General features: G+C 42.9%; 2 protein-coding genes across 3 annotated transcripts; one reads left to right on the top strand and one right to left on the bottom strand.

Moving 5' to 3' along the window:
* LOC8054345 (filament-like plant protein 4) lies at window positions 1,807–9,527 on the top strand. 2 transcript variants are annotated; one of them, XM_002468135.2, is made up of 6 exons: window positions 1,807–2,559; window positions 4,767–4,870; window positions 5,486–5,681; window positions 5,960–8,270; window positions 8,344–8,401; window positions 8,686–9,527. In XM_002468135.2, the coding sequence occupies exons 2-6, from the start codon at window positions 4,781–4,783 to the stop codon at window positions 9,112–9,114; spliced, it is 3,084 nt and encodes a 1,027-aa protein (XP_002468180.1). In that variant the 5' UTR covers window positions 1,807–2,559; window positions 4,767–4,780; the 3' UTR covers window positions 9,115–9,527. The 2 variants fall into 2 exon arrangements, with proteins under 2 accessions (XP_002468180.1, XP_021317369.1); XM_021461694.1 differs by lacking the exon at window positions 1,807–2,559 and adding an exon at window positions 3,929–4,073.
* On the bottom strand, window positions 11,794–20,811 carry LOC8054344 (brefeldin A-inhibited guanine nucleotide-exchange protein 2). Its single transcript, XM_002465515.2, has 11 exons — window positions 19,415–20,811; window positions 17,916–18,233; window positions 17,475–17,820; window positions 16,901–17,323; window positions 16,541–16,827; window positions 16,090–16,363; window positions 15,046–15,524; window positions 14,619–14,940; window positions 14,146–14,518; window positions 13,347–14,032; window positions 11,794–12,848 (listed from the first exon to the last, which is right to left on the bottom strand). The coding sequence occupies exons 1-11, from the start codon at window positions 20,677–20,679 to the stop codon at window positions 12,237–12,239; spliced, it is 5,385 nt and encodes a 1,794-aa protein (XP_002465560.1). The 5' UTR covers window positions 20,680–20,811; the 3' UTR covers window positions 11,794–12,236.

Genomic DNA, 22,986 nt, shown 5'->3' with positions numbered 1-22,986 from the left:
TCGAGTTCCGTGCATCATCCAATGCACTTTCAAAAGCTGAATGAGCCCTTTGGAGGCTAGCGATGTTCCAACTGACTGCTCTTCTTGGTTACACTCGTCTTGATTATGCCATTGGCCATCCCCGTGCCAGGTTTTATAAGAAAAGATGGCTTGGTTGAGCTGTTAGCAGCAGATAGGAATGAATGAATGAATGATATGGATATATATAGATCAGGGACAAGTGTCGTAAATTAATCTCCCAAATGTATGTATTCCACCTACCGATTCGATCGGAGCTCTTGTCTGGTATTCGGTGCTAATGATCCTTCCTGCCCTTTTTTTCTTTAAAAAAAAAAGGAAAACTAGCAGAGCTCTAATGCATGCATACTCCTGCCGGATGTCAGATAAGATTAGACGGCCAAGAGCAACTCCAGCGGTAGCCCCTAAAACTAGGCCTCTACTTTTAATTTGGGTGCTCCCCCTATTTTTTGGGCTCAACTTTTTTGCTTCAACTCCAACCGTAGCACCCAAATTTGGGCCCCCAAACCTATTCCAGAGAGAATGACAGAAAGGACCCACTCGTCAGTGTCTTTTTATTCTTCCTCTTTCTTCTTCCTTTGGACATGGACACAATTAGAGCATTGAGCCGGTTACTGTAGGATGTCATGCACATGCAAGGGTAGAGAGAGAGAGGGAGCATGCGCTGGGGCTAGGACACCGCATGCAAGGGTAGAGAGAGAGGGAGCATCCGCTGGGGCTAGGACACGCGATGGAGGATAGGGGCTGCCCTGTTGGGCCAACAGAATGGGGTCTGAGGGAGAAATATAGGTGCCCAGCCAAATATGGGGTCTGGAGTAGAGGCCCTGCTGGAGTAATATTTTTAGACTGGACACCCATATTTAGAGCCCTGCTGGAGTTGCTCTAACCGCGTGTGCAGGCGGCGTGTTTTGGGCGGCAGTTTGCTCGCATGATTTGCGTGGCACAATGCGGAGGGAGCTCCTGCTCTGCATCTCGGTTGTTGTGGAGTTGTGGACGCGGCGGCGTTGGTGCCGGGCTCCAGCCTCGCAGAAGCATCAGATTACACATGCTTTATTTCTCATTTTTTTGCGAGTTCTACCCAGCAAGATCAGATTAGTACGAATTCTGCCGTTGAGTAAAGACCTGTTGACAGGAAGCAAGGCTTACTGGCTTACTAAAGGTACTACGTACAGCTCACATTAGCAGACAACCCAAGTGGTGACGTTGTGAGTTGTGACCATTTAGTACTCCTACGTACCAGTGGTAGAGTACCGGTATGACTTTGAGTAGGCAAAATGATTCCGAACTACTACTACCCCGGTAGAGGAGTGCCATCACACACACACATGATTGCATCTAGCGTGAAAGTTGAGTTGGCTGGTATTGCACTTGAGCAAAAAAAAAAATGTGACTCTTTGAATTCTTTTTTCTCCAAAACCAAAAACTAGTCTCAAACAGTACTACAGGAGATCATTATCTACAATTTGTTATAAATCCATTTAATCATTTTGTAAGTATACTTCGTCTTGTTCGTTTGAGCTTATCAACCGAATCTGTCAGTCATTCAGCAGTATTTTTCTCTCACAACAAATCAGCCAACAGCATAGCTTATTCAACAGTGTTTTTTTATCACAACCAACCAATACAGTTTCTGTCGCTGTCATTTCTCCCTCCTTTGAGGTGATGTGTAATTCTCTGCTGCCATCACGCGCTAACCACATTTCCCTCACTCTCCCAGTCCCAGATGACAGAGCGGCAGATCGCAGAGCTGAGAGAGAGCTCTTCCCAACTTTTCCCCACCCCACACCACTTTCTTCCCATCTCCTCCCTCCTCCTCGCTGGACCCTGCCTGCCATCGCTCGCCCCCGCTTTTGAGCCCACCTACCGGCAGCGGCAGCAGCGCCCTCGTAACAAAAAGCACCCGCACCGGCACCGGCACCACCTCCATTCCCCCACCTCTCCTCTCCTCCCCCCTTCAAACCAAAACCAAAACCCAAACACCACCACCACCACCTCCACCACTCATACACAGCAGCAGAGCCCCCGAGAGCCGCATTGCCAAACCGGGCGGGCGAGCCGCAGTGCTGCAATCGCCCCCACACCGCGCACGCGCCGCGCCGCACCGGCGCCACCACCCTACGCGCTTTGGCGTGGCGCTAGCAGGCTAGCAGCGGGCGGGAGGAGGGAGGCGAGATTCCAAAGGAAAAAAAAGAAGGCCCCGGAGCAAAAGGAGGGGAGGCGAGGTGCGGAGGGGGGAAAAGCGGCAGGGCAGTGGGCAGTGGAGAGGGGGGAGTCCAGTCCAGTCCAATCCAATCCAATCTAGCCGGACCACGGCCGACGCGGCAGCAGCGCAGCTGTGACTGGCTGGAAGGCAAGTGTGCTCGGCAAGCGACGCACGCCACCGACACCGGCAACCCCCCTCGCGGCGATCGGAGCCGCGCGCCAGATCCAACACCCCCCCGCCGGAATCGCGGCGGAGTCCGGCGCCCGCGGCCCCGCCCCGGATCTGCATTCCGCGCAGGGGGCTCCCCTCCTGACCGCCTCGCGCCCTCGTCTCCCCAGGTAATCACCCGCTTCCTTTCCCCATGAGCCTGTTTGATGTGTTTTTCCTGTATTTTCCGTTCGTTGCTATGGCGTGATTGCACTCCCCGTTCGTTTGCGCAATGTGTGTAGCGATTTCTACTGCGTCTTGTTCGGGATTTTATTTGATCATCTGCTTCGATAGCAGAGCCTGCATACGGAGTTCCTCTGTTCATGCTGGATGTCGCGCTCTCTGAAATTTTACTGTGCAGTTTAATGTTTAAACCCAAAATTTGTCCACAGTTTATGAATATTTTTTCCCCACCGCGCCGCTCGCTTTGTTGTTGGTTGAGGTTCCGACCTCCGGTCCGGGGTCTCCGCTCCGTGTTTCGTTGTCCTTTCTGGACGGAACTCATAACTCAGTTGCAGCGAGGATCGCTTATGCGGCGGCTGTTCCACACGGATAGTAGCGCTCCGGCAAGTCGTCGTCGTGCTGCGTTCCCTGCCTCCCTCTATGCTTCACCTTTCCCCTTACTACGCTGGGCTGCTTCTGATGAACTCACTCTCTCCTCACACATGGAACATTCCAATCCATCAGAAGAAGCCCATCTCGCGCACTGCTCGATTTTTATTTTTATTACCGTGCTTTTGTAGTTTTGTTGACCGTGCAAGAATACGGCCGCTTCACTACCCCACGGGGATAACTGCTACGGCCAATTATTAGTAAAAGACGGACATGAGGAGAGGGCGCGCCACAAGAACACCACAAGGACAATGAATGATGCAGCGGGGCATCTGGTTAAAGCCAAATCCACCGAGCGGAGACTGCCATCATCAATGTCCGTATCGAGCGGAGACTAGTAGTAGCTCCGAGCTTTTAAGCCGCGTCACGCGCGCCTTCTTTTTACGGCCGGAACCACCAGTTCTTCTCACCGGGACGCAGATTTTGCTAGAACTGGCGGGGCAGCAGTAGGCGTCCGGTCAGGTCATCTCCGCCGGATAAACATGTGTGACCCCCACGCCGGCAATTACTTCGGCGGGCGTCTTTGGTGCCCGTCATAACTGCGGTTCTTGCCGTGGCGGCCTGCCTGCCTGCCTGCGGTTGCCGTTCGCGCTGAAGCTCTACAGCTTGTGCGCCTGTCAGCTCTCAGCTGCGCCCAACGCGCGATTATGGTCCATGAGTAGATGATACCGCGTCAATTAAGCTCTGGTAGGTGCGCACACATGAGTAAGACAATACGCTTACTTGCCCGCGTCAATGCCCTGGCCTAGTTCTGGCATGACGGTGATCGGATCGGGTGCACTGTGCTGTGCTTGCAACTTGGCCTCGCGTGGGGGCCGCCCGCAACGACGCGTGCTGATTGTACCGCGCGTTCTTGCTTGAAGGATTGGTTACCCCTTTTATGCAGGGATTCGATTCTCTTGTGCCTGCCTGACCCTGACCCTGCCCTGTCCCTATATAGCTGTGACTCCACTGTGGCAGAACCTTCTGCCTTTCGATGATTGGAGCTGTACGTCTCCTGCCAGTGGAATGTTAAGATACTTGAGCTGGTGAGGTACGTTTGGATTTATGAACCCTACGCGGCCACACTGGGGACTGATTGTAGTAGTTGATCGTATTATTGGTATTCTTCTAACCATATATAGTGGATTGATTATTAACTTAAGGCGCCCGTAGCACTTGCTCAACAACCGGTGCTTTACTAGTTATATTCAGTTTGGGGGTTCTTGCTGGTAGACAGGCAGTGTCTTCTATGGACATGCAGAAAACACATTAGCTCATTTGTCAGAAGGCTAGAGCCATACGTTAGTTTCCTGTAGTCCTACAGCTTAGCTTCACTTGCTTTTGATGTTTCTGGTCTGTTGCATATAGCATACATGCTTTAATGTATGGGTTATGCAAGGTCGCTTTTGTAAATTTGGTTAACTGATCTCAGGTCAATACTGTACTGATTATCTTGTGGTGTTGCTTTGAAGATAGTTTTTTGGTTGACTTTTTATTTGCCTGTCATCATATGCTACTAGCACTGTGTGTGGAAATCTGTATGCAATGTCGCAAAGGTCATGTTAGTTCATTTTTCTAGAATTACACGTTGGTTTACTGAGATGTTTGACTTTTATATGCTTTATATGGTTGCCAAATTTAATGACTAAATAGTTTAACTTCATTTACTTCTGAGTTCTTCTCCTACCTATACGCAATTTATCAGTTTCGTAGCTAATCACAAATATTCACCACATCTTATTAGATACTCTGCAAGCAATGGATCGACGCAGCTGGCCTTGGAAGAAGAAATCATCTGATAAATCATCAAATGCAGATGCGTTGCATAATTCTAATCATGCAGAACAGGTTTGCCAAGATTTCTTGTATAGTATTGAGTTAGATTGATCTAAGTCTCTGTATTATAAGATAATTGTATTAGCCTCCTATATTTTCTACTCCCTCCATTCCAAACTGTAAGTAAAAGCTATTATCTAGCGAAGCCAGAATGACTTACAGTTTGGAATTTAGAGAGTAACTAAGGATGCCAGAAGAAAGATTTGATAGGTCATAGGTGCAATTGCATAAGGGACTGTTCTGAGTTAACTGATGCCACTTGATTGTTGGTCATGCAGCCATGTTTCTTTAGTTTGTTTTTTTCCTTCAGCAATAGGGTACATTGTCTTGACGCATTGAACATGTGCCTTCTAACCTGTGCCAAGATGTTCCTTGATCTGATCTGTTCAGCTCTCTCTCTCTCTCCATTTTCTTTCATAGACCTTGGTGGTGTGGCAAAGGGTCACATACCATTCGGCATAGCAATGGCTAGAAAGTCTAGAATCAGTTGGCCATTTTTTTTTTGTTTCACCTTTATACATCAAAAGCTGGTTCGGCAATAATCCTGTGCATTAGGGTAACCTGATTGATAAGTTTTGACATATCTTTAAAGTATACTTCTGCTAAAACAAGTTTTATTCTCTGCAGGAAGATAAAGCTCCAAAATTTGTGCAACTTTCACCTGAAACATATGCACATCTTACTGAGTCAGAGGAAAAAGTAAAAGTTTTAGAAGAAAATGTGAAGGTCCTGAATGAAAAACTCTCTGCGGCACAATCTGAGATCACAACTAAAGATGCTCTTGTGAAGCAGCATGCAAAAGTTGCTGAAGAAGCTGTATCAGGTACACATAAGATGGCTAATTTTCTTTTTGAAATATATTTATATTAGTCGTTTTCCTTTTTTTGATAGAATAATTTAGTAGGTTGGCCTGATATTGTGTTATGATATATAAAAATATGCTGGCTTCTGGATGAAGTTAGGTTGTAACAGTCTTCTTTTTTATATGGAACAAACTTTCTCTAGATAAAATCTTCTTTTTTTTTGGAAATAATACAGTTTAGTTTATGAGATAACTATACTAAATGTATTTGTGACATAATTTATGTTATGGCATGCTAGGTTGGGAGAAAGCTGAAGCAGAGGCCTCCGCACTGAAGCTTCAGCTAGAAACTGTTACATTGTCTAAGCTAGCAGCTGAAGAAAGAGGTGCACATCTGGATGGTGCATTGAAAGAATGCATGAAACAAGTAAGGACAGTTAAGGAAGAAGGTGAGCAGAAGCTACATGATGTAGTCTTTGCAAAAACCAAACAGTGGGAGAAGATAAAGGCCGAGTTCGAAGCAAAATTACTTGAATTTGAACAGGAACTCATAAGGGCTGGTGCTGAGAATGATGCACTCACAAGATCACTAGAAGAGCGGGCAGAACTGTTGATGAAAATTGATGAGGAAAAAGCTCAAGCCGAAGCCGAGATTGAAATCTTAAAGAGCACAATCCAATCAGGTGAAAGGGAGATAAATTCACTAAAATATGAATTGCATGTTGTCTCCAAAGAGCTTGAAATCCGCAATGAAGAAAAGAACATGAGTGTGCGCTCAGCCGATGTAGCAACCAAACAGCACCAGGAAGATGTCAAGAAAATATCAAAGCTTGAAGCTGAATGCCAAAGATTACGCGGCCTTGTTCGAAAGAAGTTACCTGGCCCTGCTGCACTAGCTCAGATGAAAATGGAGGTGGAGAGCTTGGGTAGAGAGTATGGAGACCACAGAGTACGACGATCCCCTGCAAAGAATTCTAGTTTCCATCGGCCTATGTCTCCTATGTCTCCTGTTCCTGATTATGCAATTGAGAACATACAACAAATGCAGAGAGAGAATGAGTTTCTGACTGCCCGTTTATTAACAATGGAAGAAGAAACCAAGATGCTTAAAGAGGCATTGACAAAGAGAAACAGTGAGCTGCAATCGTCAAGAAGCATGTATGCTAAGACAGCAGGAAAGCTCCGAAGCTTGGAAGTTCAAATGTTGACTGGAAACCAACATAAGAGTCCATCAACTCCAAACATGGATATTCACTTTGATGGTGCACTGAGCCAAAATGGAAGCAACCCACCTAGCATGACTTCCATGTCTGAAGATGGGGTAGATGATGAAGGAAGTTGTACAGAATCTTGGGCCAACGCTCTGGTATCTGAGCTCTCTCAATTAAAAAAAGAGAAGGTGGCCAAGAGCAGTGCGACAGAAAGCTCCAATAGGTTGGAGCTCATGGATGACTTCTTAGAGATGGAGAGATTAGCATGTCTGTCTTCTGAAGTTAATGGCAATGGCAGTACTATTGACAAAATGAAGATAGACGATGTTGGGGCTACTTTGTCTGGCTCTACTGAAAGAGATGGTGTTAAAGATTTGCAGTCAGCTTCACCAATGTCAGAAACTCCATCTAATAAACAGCGTCTGTCTGAGAAATCTTCGCTTTCGAAATTCCAGTCAAGAATATCTTCCTTACTGGATTCTGAATCACCAGAGAATAATGCTGGAAAGGTACTTGATAGTATCAGAAACATTCTAAAGGATATTGAAGATGAGGCAGATTCGGTGAATGCAAATGGGACCTTAAATTCAGAGAGCAAATGTGCCATGGATCAAGAACTTAAGAATGCCATATTGAAGATTCAGGACTTTGTCAAGTTACTTGATCAAGAAGTCTCCAAGTTTCAAGGCCAGTCATCTGATTATGATGGGCTATGTGAGAAAACACGACAGTTTTCTGCATTAGTTGACAAAGTTCTGTCAAACGGTGATGTCCTAAATGATATTGTCATGGCACTGTCTGTTATATTGTCAGAAACTAGCCAGATTAAGTTCACAATGTTGAGAGACAATAGCAATGAAGCAGAAAGTAATAACTTAGATTGTGTTGATAAAGTGACTCTACTTGAAAATAAGGTGCAGCCCGAGCCAGTAAAAGACAATGTATCTGGTCTCTGCCCACTGTTGCCTCATTCATCTTCTGATCCTGAGTTCGAGGGGCCTGCTGATGCTGCATTTGATGTTAAGACTGCAGTGAAGGTCTGCTCGCCAGAGGAATATGAACAACTTAAATCTGAGAAGACAAATTTGGAGGGAGAACTAGCGAAGTGCAACGAAATAATAGAAGAAACAAAGGTTAGATTAAGTGATATGGAGAAAAACCTGGAAGACCTCAGATCTAAGTTGGCTGACAGTGAGAAATCAAATAGCTTGAGTGAGACACAGCTGAAGTGTATGGCTGAATCTTACAAGTCACTTGAATCAAGGAAAATTGAATTAGAAAATGAGATAGAAGTGTTACGGTCCAAAATAGATGCTTTAACAGCTGAACTCTCTGATGAAAGACAAAGTCATCAGGAGGACTTAGTTAAATACAGAGATCTCGAGGAGAAGATGGAAAGGTAAATTCAAATCTTTGAAATATAGATTGCCCTGTACTTGATTTCTCTTCTGACTTTCTTTTATGGTGTGAAGGTATGAGATGGAGAGGAGTTCAATGCTTGTGGATGAGGACCCAGACACCAAGTTAAAGGTACAGTGGTTAGGTTTTTCCCATTGCTATTGTTTACAACCTTCATTCATTTGTTGCGCTTTAATCTTGATGAAAATTACTGGCAGCACACCTTATTGATGCGCGAGTAAGTGCTTCCAGATCAATAAATATGGCAGCACTAGATCACATAATGTACTCAAGCACTAAATTGATTTGAAAGTTTTTCAGGCTTACCTTGAATTTTAGTTTGTTATGCCAAACTACTAAACTTTTCATGATACCAAATACTTTGAGCAGCTAATTTTGTATTTAAATGATGACAGGAGAAAGAGATAGCGGCTGCAGCAGAGAAGCTGGCAGAGTGCCAGGAGACTATATTGATTCTTGGCCGTCAGCTGCAAGCTATGCGTCCTCCAGCCGAATCACTAGGCTCTTCACCTAATCGGCAACGCATGGAGGAGTTTCTGCAGGACGCTGTAGGAACAACCGCAGGAGAATATTCCCAGAAGCCTTCAGGCCAACCTGATACAGACCAGGAGATACTTGGGACAGGAAATGTGTCTCCAGTCAATGGATACAAGACACACATGATCCCTTCTGATGCGGACGGGAGCCCTTTCCTTTCTCCTAACAGCTCCAAGCGCCCGAAGCATCGATCGAGATCCTCTTCGTCTTCCTCATTCACCAATCACCCGTTGCCAGACAAACAGAGCCGAGGATTCAGCCGGTTCTTCGCGAAGACCAAAGAGTGAAAACTTCTCCGGACAGCAGTATCAGGTTTGTTAATTATTGGCGCCAATTGGGCGGGATGGTGGAGGGCATGAATTTCTGTAGAGCTAGTGAGGCAAGCCTGCTTGTGCGTTCTCTCAGGTCAGGTGATGCCTTTGGGTTGCTGGAATAATACTCAGCTTGCAGTCGAGCGGGTTGTGGCGAGAGTGTGTGGGGGGAATGTAAGTTGTCAGTCTCTTCTGCTAGAGCTTTTCTGGGTTGCTGTGTGTTTGAAACCTCACTAAAACCTCACTGTACATGTGCTTACTTGCTTGAAGGAGCATGGCTGTTGGTTTGTGTTTAATCCTCCTGTGAATTAACCTGTGTGTATTGTCCTTGTACTGGTTTCATGTACAGTTAACCTGCGCTAATTTCAAGGGTATTGATGTACGTATTATACTTTGTTGATCAGTCTGCAATTCTGCAGGTCCCGTACGATGTTAATAGGGTGCATGGCGTCATTTTATACAGTCATTCCTTCTCGGTTTTCCAGAAAAATACCAGTAAGGGCGTCCCCAACGGTGGTAGGTACAGTCAGCTAGCTAGGAGGAATATCACGTTCAATCCAGAAGAAAGAAACAAACAACTCATCTCGCTAGCGAGGAACCAAGAGCTTAGCTCGCACGTTTTTTTTAAAAAAAAATCACTCGCTGACATACTTTACCACTATCTACTTTGGGCTTTGCTACGGTACACCCAAATGATTGTGATCCGTTTATTTATTTCGATCGGACGGTTACGATTAACTATTACCTCCTAATAGTTAATATATGGAACATACATTTATTTAATTTTTAATTTTGGAAAGTATGACAAATCAGGAAAAAGCTTTAGAGATGAAGATCATTTTAGATCTAATTGATGCATTCATGATCCATTGAATGTAGTAAATCTTTTTATTTTTTTCAACTTTAGATATAGCAGAACTTAATTAACATAAACTACATATTTTTTTATTCAAAGTTACGTGAAAATGATGCGTGTATGTGCCCAACGTGTACAAAAATTTACATGCCATCTTGCATGCTCAATATACGTGACATGTTTTAGGTCGCTACAAAGTTCACGTCATCTCAGGCCTTGTTTACTTCTATTTTTTTCTGCAAAATATGAACAGTAATACTTTCGTTTGTATTTGACAAATATTGTCCAATCATAGACTAACTAGGTTCAAAAGATTCGTCTCGCAAATTACAGATAAATTATGTAATTAGTTATTTATTTTATCTATATTTAGTGCTCCATACATGTGCCGCAAGATTCAATGTGAAAATTTTACAAAATATTTTGAGAACTAAACAAAGTCTCAATTAATGTGTTAATTAATAATATTTTTTATATATGTAACGTAACTTTTAATAACTGAATAACTGTTGTATACATGTTGATGTTTTATTTTATATATAATATACTAAAAGAAAAGGTCGTGTAATCAACAAGGAAGGGCCGCGCGGCCGGCCACTGGTTCTATCTGTCCCAGAGGGGATTTGAAGATATTTTCCTTTTTTTTTCTTTTCTTAGATCAATTAATTGATTTTAGAAATCTAAAAGTTAACGGCTCAGATTTATTTGAAATATTACCTCTTTAGAAGTAAAAGGTGTACCTTAGCATTGCCCATCTACTTTTTATACTAATTAATATAATTATAAATGTGCTAAAAGAATGTGTTCGCGCAACATTTGTGTGCGTAGTCTATAGGCTGACGATCGCATTTCCGCTTTGCACGTCAGTGAGGTACCACAGCAACGGGGCGAATGGGGGTTTAGATCCCCTTTGGTGGAGTTTCTCAAGGCTTCAATTTCATGACATACTCCCGATTCTAAATTACTGTGCGAATGGGGTTTAGATCCCCTTTGATGGAGTTTCTCAAGGCTTCGATTTCATGACATACTCCCGATTCTAAATTACAGGGCGAATGATGCAACCCAGTCACCAATCATGGCCTTGTTTAGTTCCCACCTCATAAAATTTTCAACCATCACATATAATCTTTAGACACATGCATAAAGTATTAAATATAGATAAAAAATAAATTAATTACACACTTTGATTGAAAATCACGAGAAATCTTTTAAGCCTAGTTAGTCCATAATTAGCCTTGAGTGCTACAGAACCTACATGTGCTAATGATAGATTAATTAGGTTTAATAAATTCGCATCGCAGTTTCTAAACGAGTTATGTAATTTATTTTTTTTATTAGTATCCAAATACTCCTTCTAACATCCTACGAAACATTCGATGTGATACAAAAAAAAATTTATACTCCAACTAAACAAGGCCCATGACCAACATTTTCAAGTTAGTACAATGTCCACTGAAAAATTTGTAATGCTCCCTCCGTCCCAAAATAATAAGCATATTTTATTTATATAGGGAAAAGTCAAATTGTACAAGACATGACCAATATGTTCAAATTATACACAATGTTTGGAACATACAAACTTGCATCTACAGATTTATATTCAAAATGCATGATCCTCGCAAAAAAAAATATTCAAAATGCATGAGATAATATTGATTATTTACCAAATAACAACATATTATAAAAGAAATTAAATATATTTTATTGGCATTTCATTTGATCAAAATACACGTAGACGTGTATAGTTTCGGAACAGATGGGAGTATATATATCTGCTAAGACGCCCAACTCGCAAGAACGGTATAATCCAATCCGTACAAGTCCTTTGTGCAAGAGTACAGCGTGATCACAGGAGCTGGTAACCGTGCTGCTTCTTAGTTCTTACACAGAACCCCAGCAAGGAGAAACGCTACTTTCGACAAAAGCATGTAAAACATGCCTACAAAAACTCTAGAAATCAGTACATTAGGAACAGAATGGGCACAATTTTAACTAAACTACCGTACATAATTCAGTTCTCTATAGTAACATACACTCCTCCCGACACGAACAAGAAAAGAATGTCAAGGAAAAAATGATCTGCAAGATCAGTTCGGCACAATAATATGAACTCCCCCAGCAACTAAATGATTAATAACAGAACAAAATGGGGGAAAGGAGGAACACAATGGGATTCCACTTAAGCAAAGAAAAACTTACACGGTGATGTATACTACTACTATGTATAACATGATGCTCAGCATCAGCAGGACTGGAGCACGAGTGGGCCAACCCAAGTGCTGAACATATCACTCAGGGCCACCTGTACTTCACTAGAGCCATGCTCGCAGCTTATGAGCCCAGAGAGGAGGGGGAAGAACTGGCCAAGGTTCTTCTCGAAAGCTGAGTCACCTAGTCCGCTAATAGCTTGCAGGGTTGATACAACAAGAGGTGCTCTTGCCGCAAGTTCCCTTCGCTTCGATGAACCAACAGGGATAAGCCAATGGCCTAGCGGCTGTGTGCCACTGGAAAGCTGAGAAGGTTTTGCTGTGCTCAAGTATACCTCAAGGACCTCCTTGCACAAGCCAATAAGGTGACTCTCCACCACCTCTGTGCTTCCATGATCAGGAGAGATGTCCAGAAATATGTTCTGAAGGATACTGAGGCACAGCTGGTATGACTCGTTCTCAAGGCGCAACAATGGCGGGTCCTGCATTTGCGTCATCGAGCCCAACTCTTGCAACTTGGAACGCAGATCACTATCACTGTTTATTTTGTGAGCATGTGCGGCAACAGTGTGCAAGGCTTCGAAGAGTATTACTGTGTTCTGTGCTGATAACTGTGCTCTGTACATGTTATATACCTCCATCACAGCCTACACAAAGAAATGCATAAAAGTAAATACAGCTGGCACTATCATATAGAAATTACCAAGTACCAACCTCATTTTTGAGAAGTTAAAGCAGATATTGCATACAAATTACAATTGAAAAAACTAGGAAATAAATTTTTGGTTGAGCAGATAAGAAATGGCTGAGAGGCTCTACAGGAGCAGGGGAATATTCTGAGTAAATTTTACTTGTTATGTTTAGTTTGTCTAATAATATATTGTACATTTGTACCTAAGGAGATCACCATCATCAGGAACCCCAAAAGAAACTCAGGAGGGCGCAGAACTATATATTTTCTTGTTTTTCCAGTAGAAATATTTTATGGGTTAACAATACTTGATATGGCATTGCCAATTTTTTCAATTTTCTCAATCTCAACTACCCATTCACAGATGCTATAACAGATTCAAAGAATTCAAGAAAATCAAAGCTCTGAGAAAACAATATGTATCCGGACATAAAAGCAATAGAAGCCTACATACCTGAATCAATAGGAGTTGTACAGCAGCTCGACATTTGGCATCACCAATTGCAAAGTATAGATTCCTTGATCTAGAGGATTCTTCATTGTCATCCGCTAGTGGTTGAGATTCGTCCTCTCTATTATCGGCAGAGACTCCATTTTCTGTTGGTGCATTTTCCAGGTACGCTCCAGATGAAACATAAGTGAAATCAGGAAGTGTCTCAGTGGCAGCTTCTTTCAATGACAATACAACCTCTAGCCATTTTTCATCAACAAACATAGATCCAGCACTGCTCATCAAACGAACAAATGCAGCAATACCAATACCAGCAAGACTCTGATGAGGACGCTTTATGAAACTTGTCAAGAGCAGCAGAACCTTCTTTAGAAGAGGATTAACTGTATCATAGAACTTAACAAAGAGATCTACAACCAACTGAAGTGCCAAAGTGCATGTCTCGTATAACCAAGCATCTTGATCAAGTTCTGCAGGATCATTTCCCACATTTTGTCCTTGTGGAGAACTACCAGATGGATCAATAGCATGACGCACATAATCAAATATTGGAAAAAGCACTGAATCGAACACCTTCTCCCATAAAGGCAGAGAGAAAAGATGGCCATGGTTTCTTAATGTGTCAAATAACACTTGCAAAGCACTTTTCCTGATTTCCGGTCTTAAGTCAAAGGTAAGTTCAGATAATCCTGCAAGGTTTGCAAATAAAAGCAAGCATTACCACATGCTCTGGAAATATAATAATTTCAACAGCAAACAGCAGAAGAATATCCATAGAAACAAAAAGAAAAAATATAATTACCCGCTAGTAAAGGAAACCAAAAGTGTATATGGTCTTCCTTGTCAACAAGTACTGTGCCTTCCTGCTTTCCATCATTAGTCAAATGAGGCGAGGGTGGATTACTGTTTGAAGGATTGTCCTTCAATCTTGAGGATCCAATATCACCTTCGGCCAACTTTGCCGCGCAGAATCGAAGAAATCCAATTGCATTAAGACTTATATCCTTGTTAAACCTGCTGTTAGTAAACGCAATAAGACAGTTCACACAATCATTGAATGTCGTTGACTCAGTCTCAGTAATGTACGGAAAGTACTCCCGCAAAATCTTTTCTATAATTTCAAAGGCCAACAGTACAATATTTTTGTGATCATCGTATGACGCTGTCGCAAAGACCTGAAAGATGTAAACCAGCAACCGATGTTCAGGAATGAAAACAAGAATGTTCCAGATGTCTTTAGATAAGAGTTATGGTACATGAGTGGAGGTGTCATACCATAAACATACTCTTCCACCCTGACTTCACATGACTAACACGGGCCAATACCATTTGAGATACACACCTGATGATAAGTTCTCTGATCTCAACAGCTCGGCTCTTCCTCATTACAACAACAAAAGGCTTCATAAATTCATTTTGGAAATTGTAGTTAGCGAGCTCCTCACGCTCCAAGAACTTCATAGATAACTGTCGCAAGGAGTCCATAGCAAATATTGCGATGGAAAGATTTTCTGAGCAGCCAATAGTGACAAAAAAATCAGACAACACATGCCATATACTTGACCAGACAAGCCTGATGCGGTTCATATTGTAATGCCTACAGGAGGGCAAAAAGCAATCACACACTGTCTATAATACAGAATAGAAGTGTAAACAAACATATTGCAATGTAGTAATGATAATAAAGCCTCAGATTCCTTACGCTATCTCGACTATCTTTGTCAGACTAAAAACTCGTGGATCAGAAGCAGACCGTAATTCCTCCATTGAAACCTTACAGAGAGCCTTCACAAAATCAATTATACCCTCGCTGTTGAGTTTTTGACTTCTTACAAATACACGGTTCATTTCAGCCATCCCAACTTGCTCCAAGAGGCTTGTCACCTCATTATTCATTTGATCCACACCAGAAGCTTTGCCACCGACACCAGCACTGTCATAGGAGCCTCTTTTAGAAGCTGAAGTAGCATTGGGGGCCTTCTTTTTCAGAACAGGAAGAATCGATGACTTAGCCTGTTTTGATTTATCAAGGTCCGGCTGCTGCAGCGCAAAGAAAGTGGCATCTGGAGGTGCTCCCTCTCCAACAAGATGTAGATTTTCGAAACGAGAAACACATGTCAATATATGCTCCCATGCTTCTTGCAAGTAATTTCCATCTTCATCTGCAATTAATAGAATTGCCTGTGAGGCAATCCACCACCACAACAAGAGAACATGAGAATGATAAAAGATTTTATCATGATTCTCAAACTAAGATATGGAAGACTGCAACTAGCAGCAACATAAGGCATGCATGTCACAAAATGTACAATAAGGCATTCAGATGACAAGTCAGAATGGACAAAAGGATAGAATCTGCAAGCTGGGAATTGGGACATTTGCTGCATGATTAGATGTCAAGAATATTCTGCTCAATGTGACAATGCAATATTACCAAATGTTCAATTCATCCCATTATTAAACCAAGCAGCCCTAATTCAGACCCAACTCCTGTCTTGTACAAGTGTCACCACTCACTACATCAATCAAGCTATCAAAAAGTATTTTTCCAAATTTAGCCTGGACCCACATGGCAGATAAATGGGTTGAATTTTAAACTTGTCATCAAAAGGAAGCAAACCTCTAGGCATCATGGTTTCATTTAATATTTGTTATGATATTTTCGACAAGCACTAGAAAGAGAGAGAATGCTCCAACCAAGTGAAGAGCAGATGGTTAACAGTTACGTCTTAATAAACAGAGCAACCTTAATGGCTTCAACATTTTTCTGCTTAATATCAGCAGCAGAGTGAAGTGATGTAAACTTGGCAAGTGAAGTGATAAATGCATCTCTTTGAGTCTTCATTGACATGGCTGCAGTAACATGGATTGCAGAGCGAAATCCTTCAAGGCACTGGGATACAACAATTTCATCATCACTCTGATCAAGTGGAACACTGAATGCTGCAAGCATAGGAGCCCAGCAAACCTCAACCATGAACTTCAAAACAACTACATCTGTGGCTGGATAAAATATAGACCTGATTGTTCCAAAAAAAATCCTAGATAAGACATTTATCTGATAAAATTAAATGTCAAAACGTAATTCAAGACCATAAATATATTGTTAGCAAAACAGAAAAATGTTGAAATAAAACAAGCATCTTAATCTAGCTTAGCTGACACCACTATACATCTAAACATTTAAAATAACTTACTCGGACATGCGGGCCTTTTCTTTAAATTGCTCCTGCATATGCTTAATGAGGTCATCACTTGTCTCCATAGATGAACCTCGCTTGCGTACGACAATGTTAAGAATGTTATCCAACCCAAGAATTTTGTTAGAACTTGTTGATTGTTGCTGCTGTGGAACAAATTCATCTTCTTTCATCTTGATCTCCTTTTTCCAAATCCTTTCATACAAGGATCTCATAAATTCTTCAGGTAGGTCTTTCCCATCATCGATACCACGATTGTTTCTAATGAAATCTTCTGGTGACATCTGCATTTATTAACACGTTACATAATTGTGTAAACAAAAACTCCACAGAAGAACCTTCACCACAAGAAAATACCTTATTTTTGACCATTGGGTTATGTGCATCAGTGTTAAGCATTATGACTGAATAAGCCAGGACATAAGCTGTATCTGCACTGGAAAAGGCCTTTGGATTACATTTACAGTAACGCTCTGCAAACTTTTCCATAATCCGATCAATCTTTTGAGCTTCTCCAGGCAACCTGAAGCCTTGAAGGAAAGCTCTAATTGCTTCATCAAACTCCAGTCCTTGAAAATCAAACGAGTCCACATATGCATGCATGACTTTCAGCGATAAATCTTCCCTTTCACCTAAATAATCACCTATCATAGTCTTGTTCAAGCCAGAAGCACTTTTTAGGAATGCGGCTATCTCCTCTGGTGACTCCCCCACCTTGCTTGCATTAACGAGGAACTCAATCCCCTTCTTTGGCTTCCGGTTAAACAAAGAGATACCCTCCTGTTATTCAGACATAATTAATTAACCACATAAAAAGAAAAAAAAATCAACAGATACAATGGAGAATTGGAGATGCAGCAAGTTGTATAGTAACAAGCACATTCCGACCAAGAACTGAAAGCAAAATAACTAGTAGTATAGTATCATCCACCTGAAGCTCTATCTTGTAAGCTCGACGTTGCTCCAAAGATGCAGCCTCTGAAATTCCATTTGATAGCTCAGAATGTGAATCAGATGCTTCACTAGACTCATCCCCATTGTTATCTGCCTGGGGAAGCTCATTGCCACCATCATTGTCATTCTTCTCTGATTCTACATTAGGAGAAGCAGGATCTGGAATCCGTAGCTGCTTATTCATCCAATCTCCCATGGACCTCAGAATAGCAACTAAGCATTTCATTGCTTCACTTTTCATTGTGGTATCCTGAGGTGGTACCAATGTGGTAGGGACACCAGCAGGAGGTCCTTGAGCAGTCTTTAGTAGACCATTCACCATCCTATTGGTCAAAATATCAAGAAAAATATCACAAAAGGAATAGCAAATATAACCAATGCTGAACCAGAGCACTAAGATAACTGAATGATCCAGTACCTCTCAAATATGTTTGATGAGTGGACATCACAATCGTAATTAAGGAAAATATCAACTAGGATTTGAGAATCACCACAGAGCTTCTCCAAAAAACGGAGAACAATCATCTTTGCCTGATAATTTGGTTGAGCAATATTTTCCAACACTCTCAAAATGATCATGGGAAAGAATACACCAATCTCTGCCTTCAATCCTGGTCTGAATCTTGCCACTAAACTAATAAAAATAGAACAAGATAGCTGAAAAACAATCATGTGTGATGAGGCACAGTTCTTTAAAAGTGACAGGCATAGATACTGCTTGATAGCACCGAGAAACCTGGACACGTTAAAAGAAAATCTTGATCAAACAGGGATCCTCCGAGAAACATAAAAACAAACCAAGAGAATGGGTTGCACAGCTTAATAGAATAGCAATACAACTACTGTGCAACAAATATCAACTACTGATTATATCAAGTAACATGACAGAAGATGCTGTTGTACATATAGAATATTGATATTGAATAGTATTTGTAATATTTATTGGTAGGTTGGTATATATATTCTCATGCCAACACTTTAATATCAACCATTTCTCAGCACAATGATTCCCGTCCAAGTAATTTAAAGCACCGGTATAGACAAAGCCAACTGAAATAATAGCTGACACACTGACACAACCACAAGTGATGTCCCTTGTTAAATTTACTGAAAAACTGCTTACACATTGTAATGGCATGCAAGGAGGGGGGGGGGGGGGGCTTAGATTCTTGCTTCTCCTAGCACACCAGTTTGCTTATGAAGGAGGAGACTGTGAATTGTCATTGCGAAAAATGAATGTAGACTTTGCTGCTGAAAACCTAACTAGCTATTACTATCCACATGAATGCATTGTAATTTTATCATTTCTGTTATGATAAAACCTAGTCAATCCGAGAGAAGAAATACTTGCGCATTTGTGTATCATAAGCTAAAACATGTTCCCTAGTGGCAATTCCAGCTACATTCTTCTAGCTATTGATGATTTTGCAGTCAAGTAGTTTCATTCAGTTGCCAATGCTAACTCTTGTAGTACAAACAAAGTCAGATGGAGCATGAATTCAATTAACTAAATAATACAATGAAGTGCATAAAGATTAAAATCAATAGCGGCTTTGAAGATTAACTCTCCAAGTTCCCTTTTTATTTCAGATCAGAAAGTCCAATGGTTTCTATTTCAACGTCTAAGCAATAAGCAGCGTGGCATATCAGTTTAGTCCCTACCAGATGCAATTAGGAATTTCAATATTTTTTCTAGATTTGTTGACATAGGCATACATCAAAACACTATCACCATATCAATCCAACAGTATTGCTATTATCAATTCAGTGCCTACAACTTCTGTGCCACCTTTTCAGATTTCATGCAATAACTGCACACAAATTATTGTTCAATAATGGGAAAATGTTTCAACAAATTCAGAAGATCTGCAGCACTAAACTTGTTTGTCAAAAGTTTTCAGTAAGTGTATATGTTACCTCTCACTGGTCCGGAACACAGCCCCAGCATTCTCAAGCAAGATCTTGAGAAGCTCAAGAGCAAGGATCTTTCCCCGCATCACTATGGGATCTGCTGGTGCATCCTTGGGTGGTGTCTTCATGGAAAGCTTACACAAAGCCCGGAAAACTAAGAAAGCATCCCTCCGCAACTTATTCCCAATTCTCACATCAGCATCATCGTCCAAGGTGCCTACCACTGCCCCCTCGACGCCAAGCTCGTCCTTACGACCCTCAATAGCTGTTTTGTACATGCTGATCTCCCAGTACTTGGCATCAAGCATGTCCTTATCTGTTGAATCGAGCAAATCTGCTGGGTTTGCCCCTTCCTCTGCCGCTGCTGTTGTCTCAAACGCACCATCATGGGCAACAGTGGCTCCTGCCCCTGCTGATGAAGTTGTTCGTGCCAGAGGTGTGAGTGCACCATCAAAGTCGCCAATGATCTTCGAAATGAATCCCTGTACAGCATTGGGGTCAGCAGTTGGCGAGCCCGGACCAGCTTCAGGTAGCTCAATCACGTCAGCCACGACTATGGGTTGTACAGGCACGGTCGACGAGTCAGCTTCCATTCGGCGGAACACAATCACCAGCATCTGCACAAGCGAAGCCTTGGCAGTGGCCTGATTGACGGCACTGCGGCTCCCGAGGTACATATCATAGCACGCGCGCACTGCGCGCAGAAGGCAGTCACCGTGGAGGCGTACAGACGTAGAGGTGACCGCCGAGAGGAGAGTCTTGAGGAGAAGGAGCTCAATGTGCTCGTCATCGAGGCCAAGCGCATTGCAGGCGGCATCCAGGAGTGAGGCAACAAGCTGCGCTGAGGGGTCCGCAGACGGGTCGGCCTCGCCATGGATGTAGGAGTGTGCGATCAGCCTGTGAAGGAGCTCCAGCGCGGCCTCGGCGAGCTTGGCGCTGCCCGAGCCGAGTGCGGAGGTCACAGGGGCGAGGAGCAGCTCCGAGTCCGCGAGCGACAGACTGCGCAACGGACCAGGCTGCGCGGACGAGGAGGTCGGCGTCGAGGGGGCGGAGGTCGGCGTGGACGGCGCCTGCGCCTCGGCTGCGGGCGGCGGCGGGGGCTTCTGGAGGCGGTCGAGGATGGACTTGGCGGTGTGCGAGAGCTTGGAGTGCGCCTTGTTGCGCCACGAGGCATTTTTTATGAGCTTCTCGAGGAAGGGCGTGAAGACCTCGACGAGGCGCGGGTCGGACTCCGGCGGGGACGGCGGCGGCGCCGCGACCGCGGAGGCCATTATTCCGCGGCGGGATCCGGTGGCCGCGGCCGCGCCGCGCCGGGTGGATCTGGATCTGGGCGGGGCGTGGCGGGGGTTTGAGGTGGTTTGGATCGGGGAGTGGGGGCGTCGGGGAGAAAGGCACACAGGCGTGCGTGGAAGGGAGAGAGAGAGAGAGAGATGCTGTGCTGGTCGTGCGCGTCGTAGATTTGCGATGGGAGCTTCCAAGTGACAGATCTGTTAGCTGTCTATGACATGTGGGGAAAAACTAGCATGGGGCCAACGTGTCGGTGAGTTAATAGTGAGGTTGCGGCTAGCACCTTGCATCCTGCACGGAGGCGATCGACGGGCGAAGACGAATAGACGATGCAAGTGATTGACTGAAGAAGAGCTGAGGTGAACCGGGGGATGAGCACGCGGGAGTCGGGACCCAGATCACAGACGCACAGAGTTATATGGGCCGGTATTAAGCCACACTCGAGTGGTGGTTCGATACGGACCGGGCTCTTTTAGATTGTGGAATATAAGCCACATTTGCGATAGTTCAATGTCACTTATAAATTCTAAATTTCAAAATCTATGAATCTACTGGGGCATATTTGCAACTCTAAACAACTTTAAATTGAAAGCCATTCAACTATAAACTTATAGATTATATTAAGAACAGTGTTATACAAAGTTGTATTGAGAGCCCTCTTCAAGGTCACTTATAACCATGTTCAAGGTCACTTATAAATTCTACGAAGTTGTAGATTATATTAAGAGCCTTGTTCGCTTGAATTTATCAGCACTATGTTTCAGCCATGGAACAATATTTTTCTCTTACAACAAATCAGCATCAACGCAGCCTAACATGGCCTACAACTTTGGTATATACCATGCCAACATCCAAGGTTGTTTGAAAATTTAAAAACTAGTAGACTTAAAATAATATTTTGGGACTCTAAACATTTTCAAACAATAACTTCAAAGTAGTAGGTCGCGTCAAGAGTTAGAATTTTGATATAAATTTTATCTTCATCCGAGTTTTTATGGAAAAGTTATCAATTTTTTGGATGTAACTATTTTAGGGATGGACATCCAGACATCTTAAGACGCATGCCTCTGTAAATCGATTTTTAGAGACAGATGCTTGGAGCGGCTGCCTCTATTAATATATTTTTCATAGACGAGTGTCCTAAAAATTAATTTATAGCAGTATCCAAAGGTGACAGTCTCTATTAATCGATGATTTCCAGAGCCGGCCACCTTAGGACGCCCGCCTCGGTAAATGATTTTCACCTATGGCCATTTTCTTGGAGGCCCTGACTATGTACGGAGACGGTCGTTAGGCGTGTTTGTCTTCGTTAATCAGAGAATCTATCACCTAAAATCATTTTTTCTAGTAGTATCTCTCAAGAGGATATATGTTTATTGGGGGTGTCCGAGTCTAGGGACCCGTATGTTGCTCAAAAAAGGTTCAGGGACCCATACTTTTCTTATATAGTATGAAGATATGGTTATAAGTTGGGTTTCCTTTCTTACTATAACTTATTTTTTTTTTACAAATCCTTACCTCTCCACGACTGCACCCCATGTTCTTATAGCACATAGTGTTGACAGTCCTCCACTCTGACCCATCAGTAGGGTGCCTCGGCATTATATCTTTCTTACGCTCTTCGCCATCCGACCGCAAATAGCTTGGCTAACTTAGCATCTTGCAAGCAAGCTATGCACGCGAAGAAATATAGATAAATATTGAATGACCTTTACTGTTCTTGTTGCCCTCATTTGATGGGTCTTATTTGTACCGTGGAGATTTACACTTGACGCATCCAACTCTATTTATCTCTACGGGCAATATGCAATTGAAACACATAAATTTTTCAACCTCAAGGCGATTGGACATATCATTTTGCTTAGCCATGTATGTCTTTCCTAGCAACTTGTTAGGGGGACTGGAGCAGTTTCCTCACCGCACATTTATAACAAGTCATTGAGGCCTTTACCAATCCATCTTGCATAGATTTCAACTCTAACAGCATGGTGTTGGCTTGCAATCTCACTGGACAACCCAAAGACAATGGTGTTTTTTCATCCCTTCTCATTATCTCCAGCTTTTCAATTGTGCAACACTAAAGAATTTGTCCTTTACATCACGTAGCAACATAACTTAGAAAGGACATCACCATCCTTGGTATCGTTAGCTAACGTCTAAATACATCAAGCCACAAGTTGCGTGTTGACACTTGTTTCCTTGTTAGTAACAGTCGGGGGCTACATTGGGCATGGTCACATCATCGTCAAAGGTTTCTTGCAGAATATTCTCACCAACTCCCCCATACTTAC

The sequence above is a fragment of the Sorghum bicolor genome, chromosome 1, assembly GCF_000003195.3.
Source record: "Sorghum bicolor cultivar BTx623 chromosome 1, Sorghum_bicolor_NCBIv3, whole genome shotgun sequence".
NCBI classification, from domain to species: domain Eukaryota; kingdom Viridiplantae; phylum Streptophyta; class Magnoliopsida; order Poales; family Poaceae; genus Sorghum; species Sorghum bicolor.
This window is presented reverse-complemented; position numbering and strand designations above follow the sequence as displayed.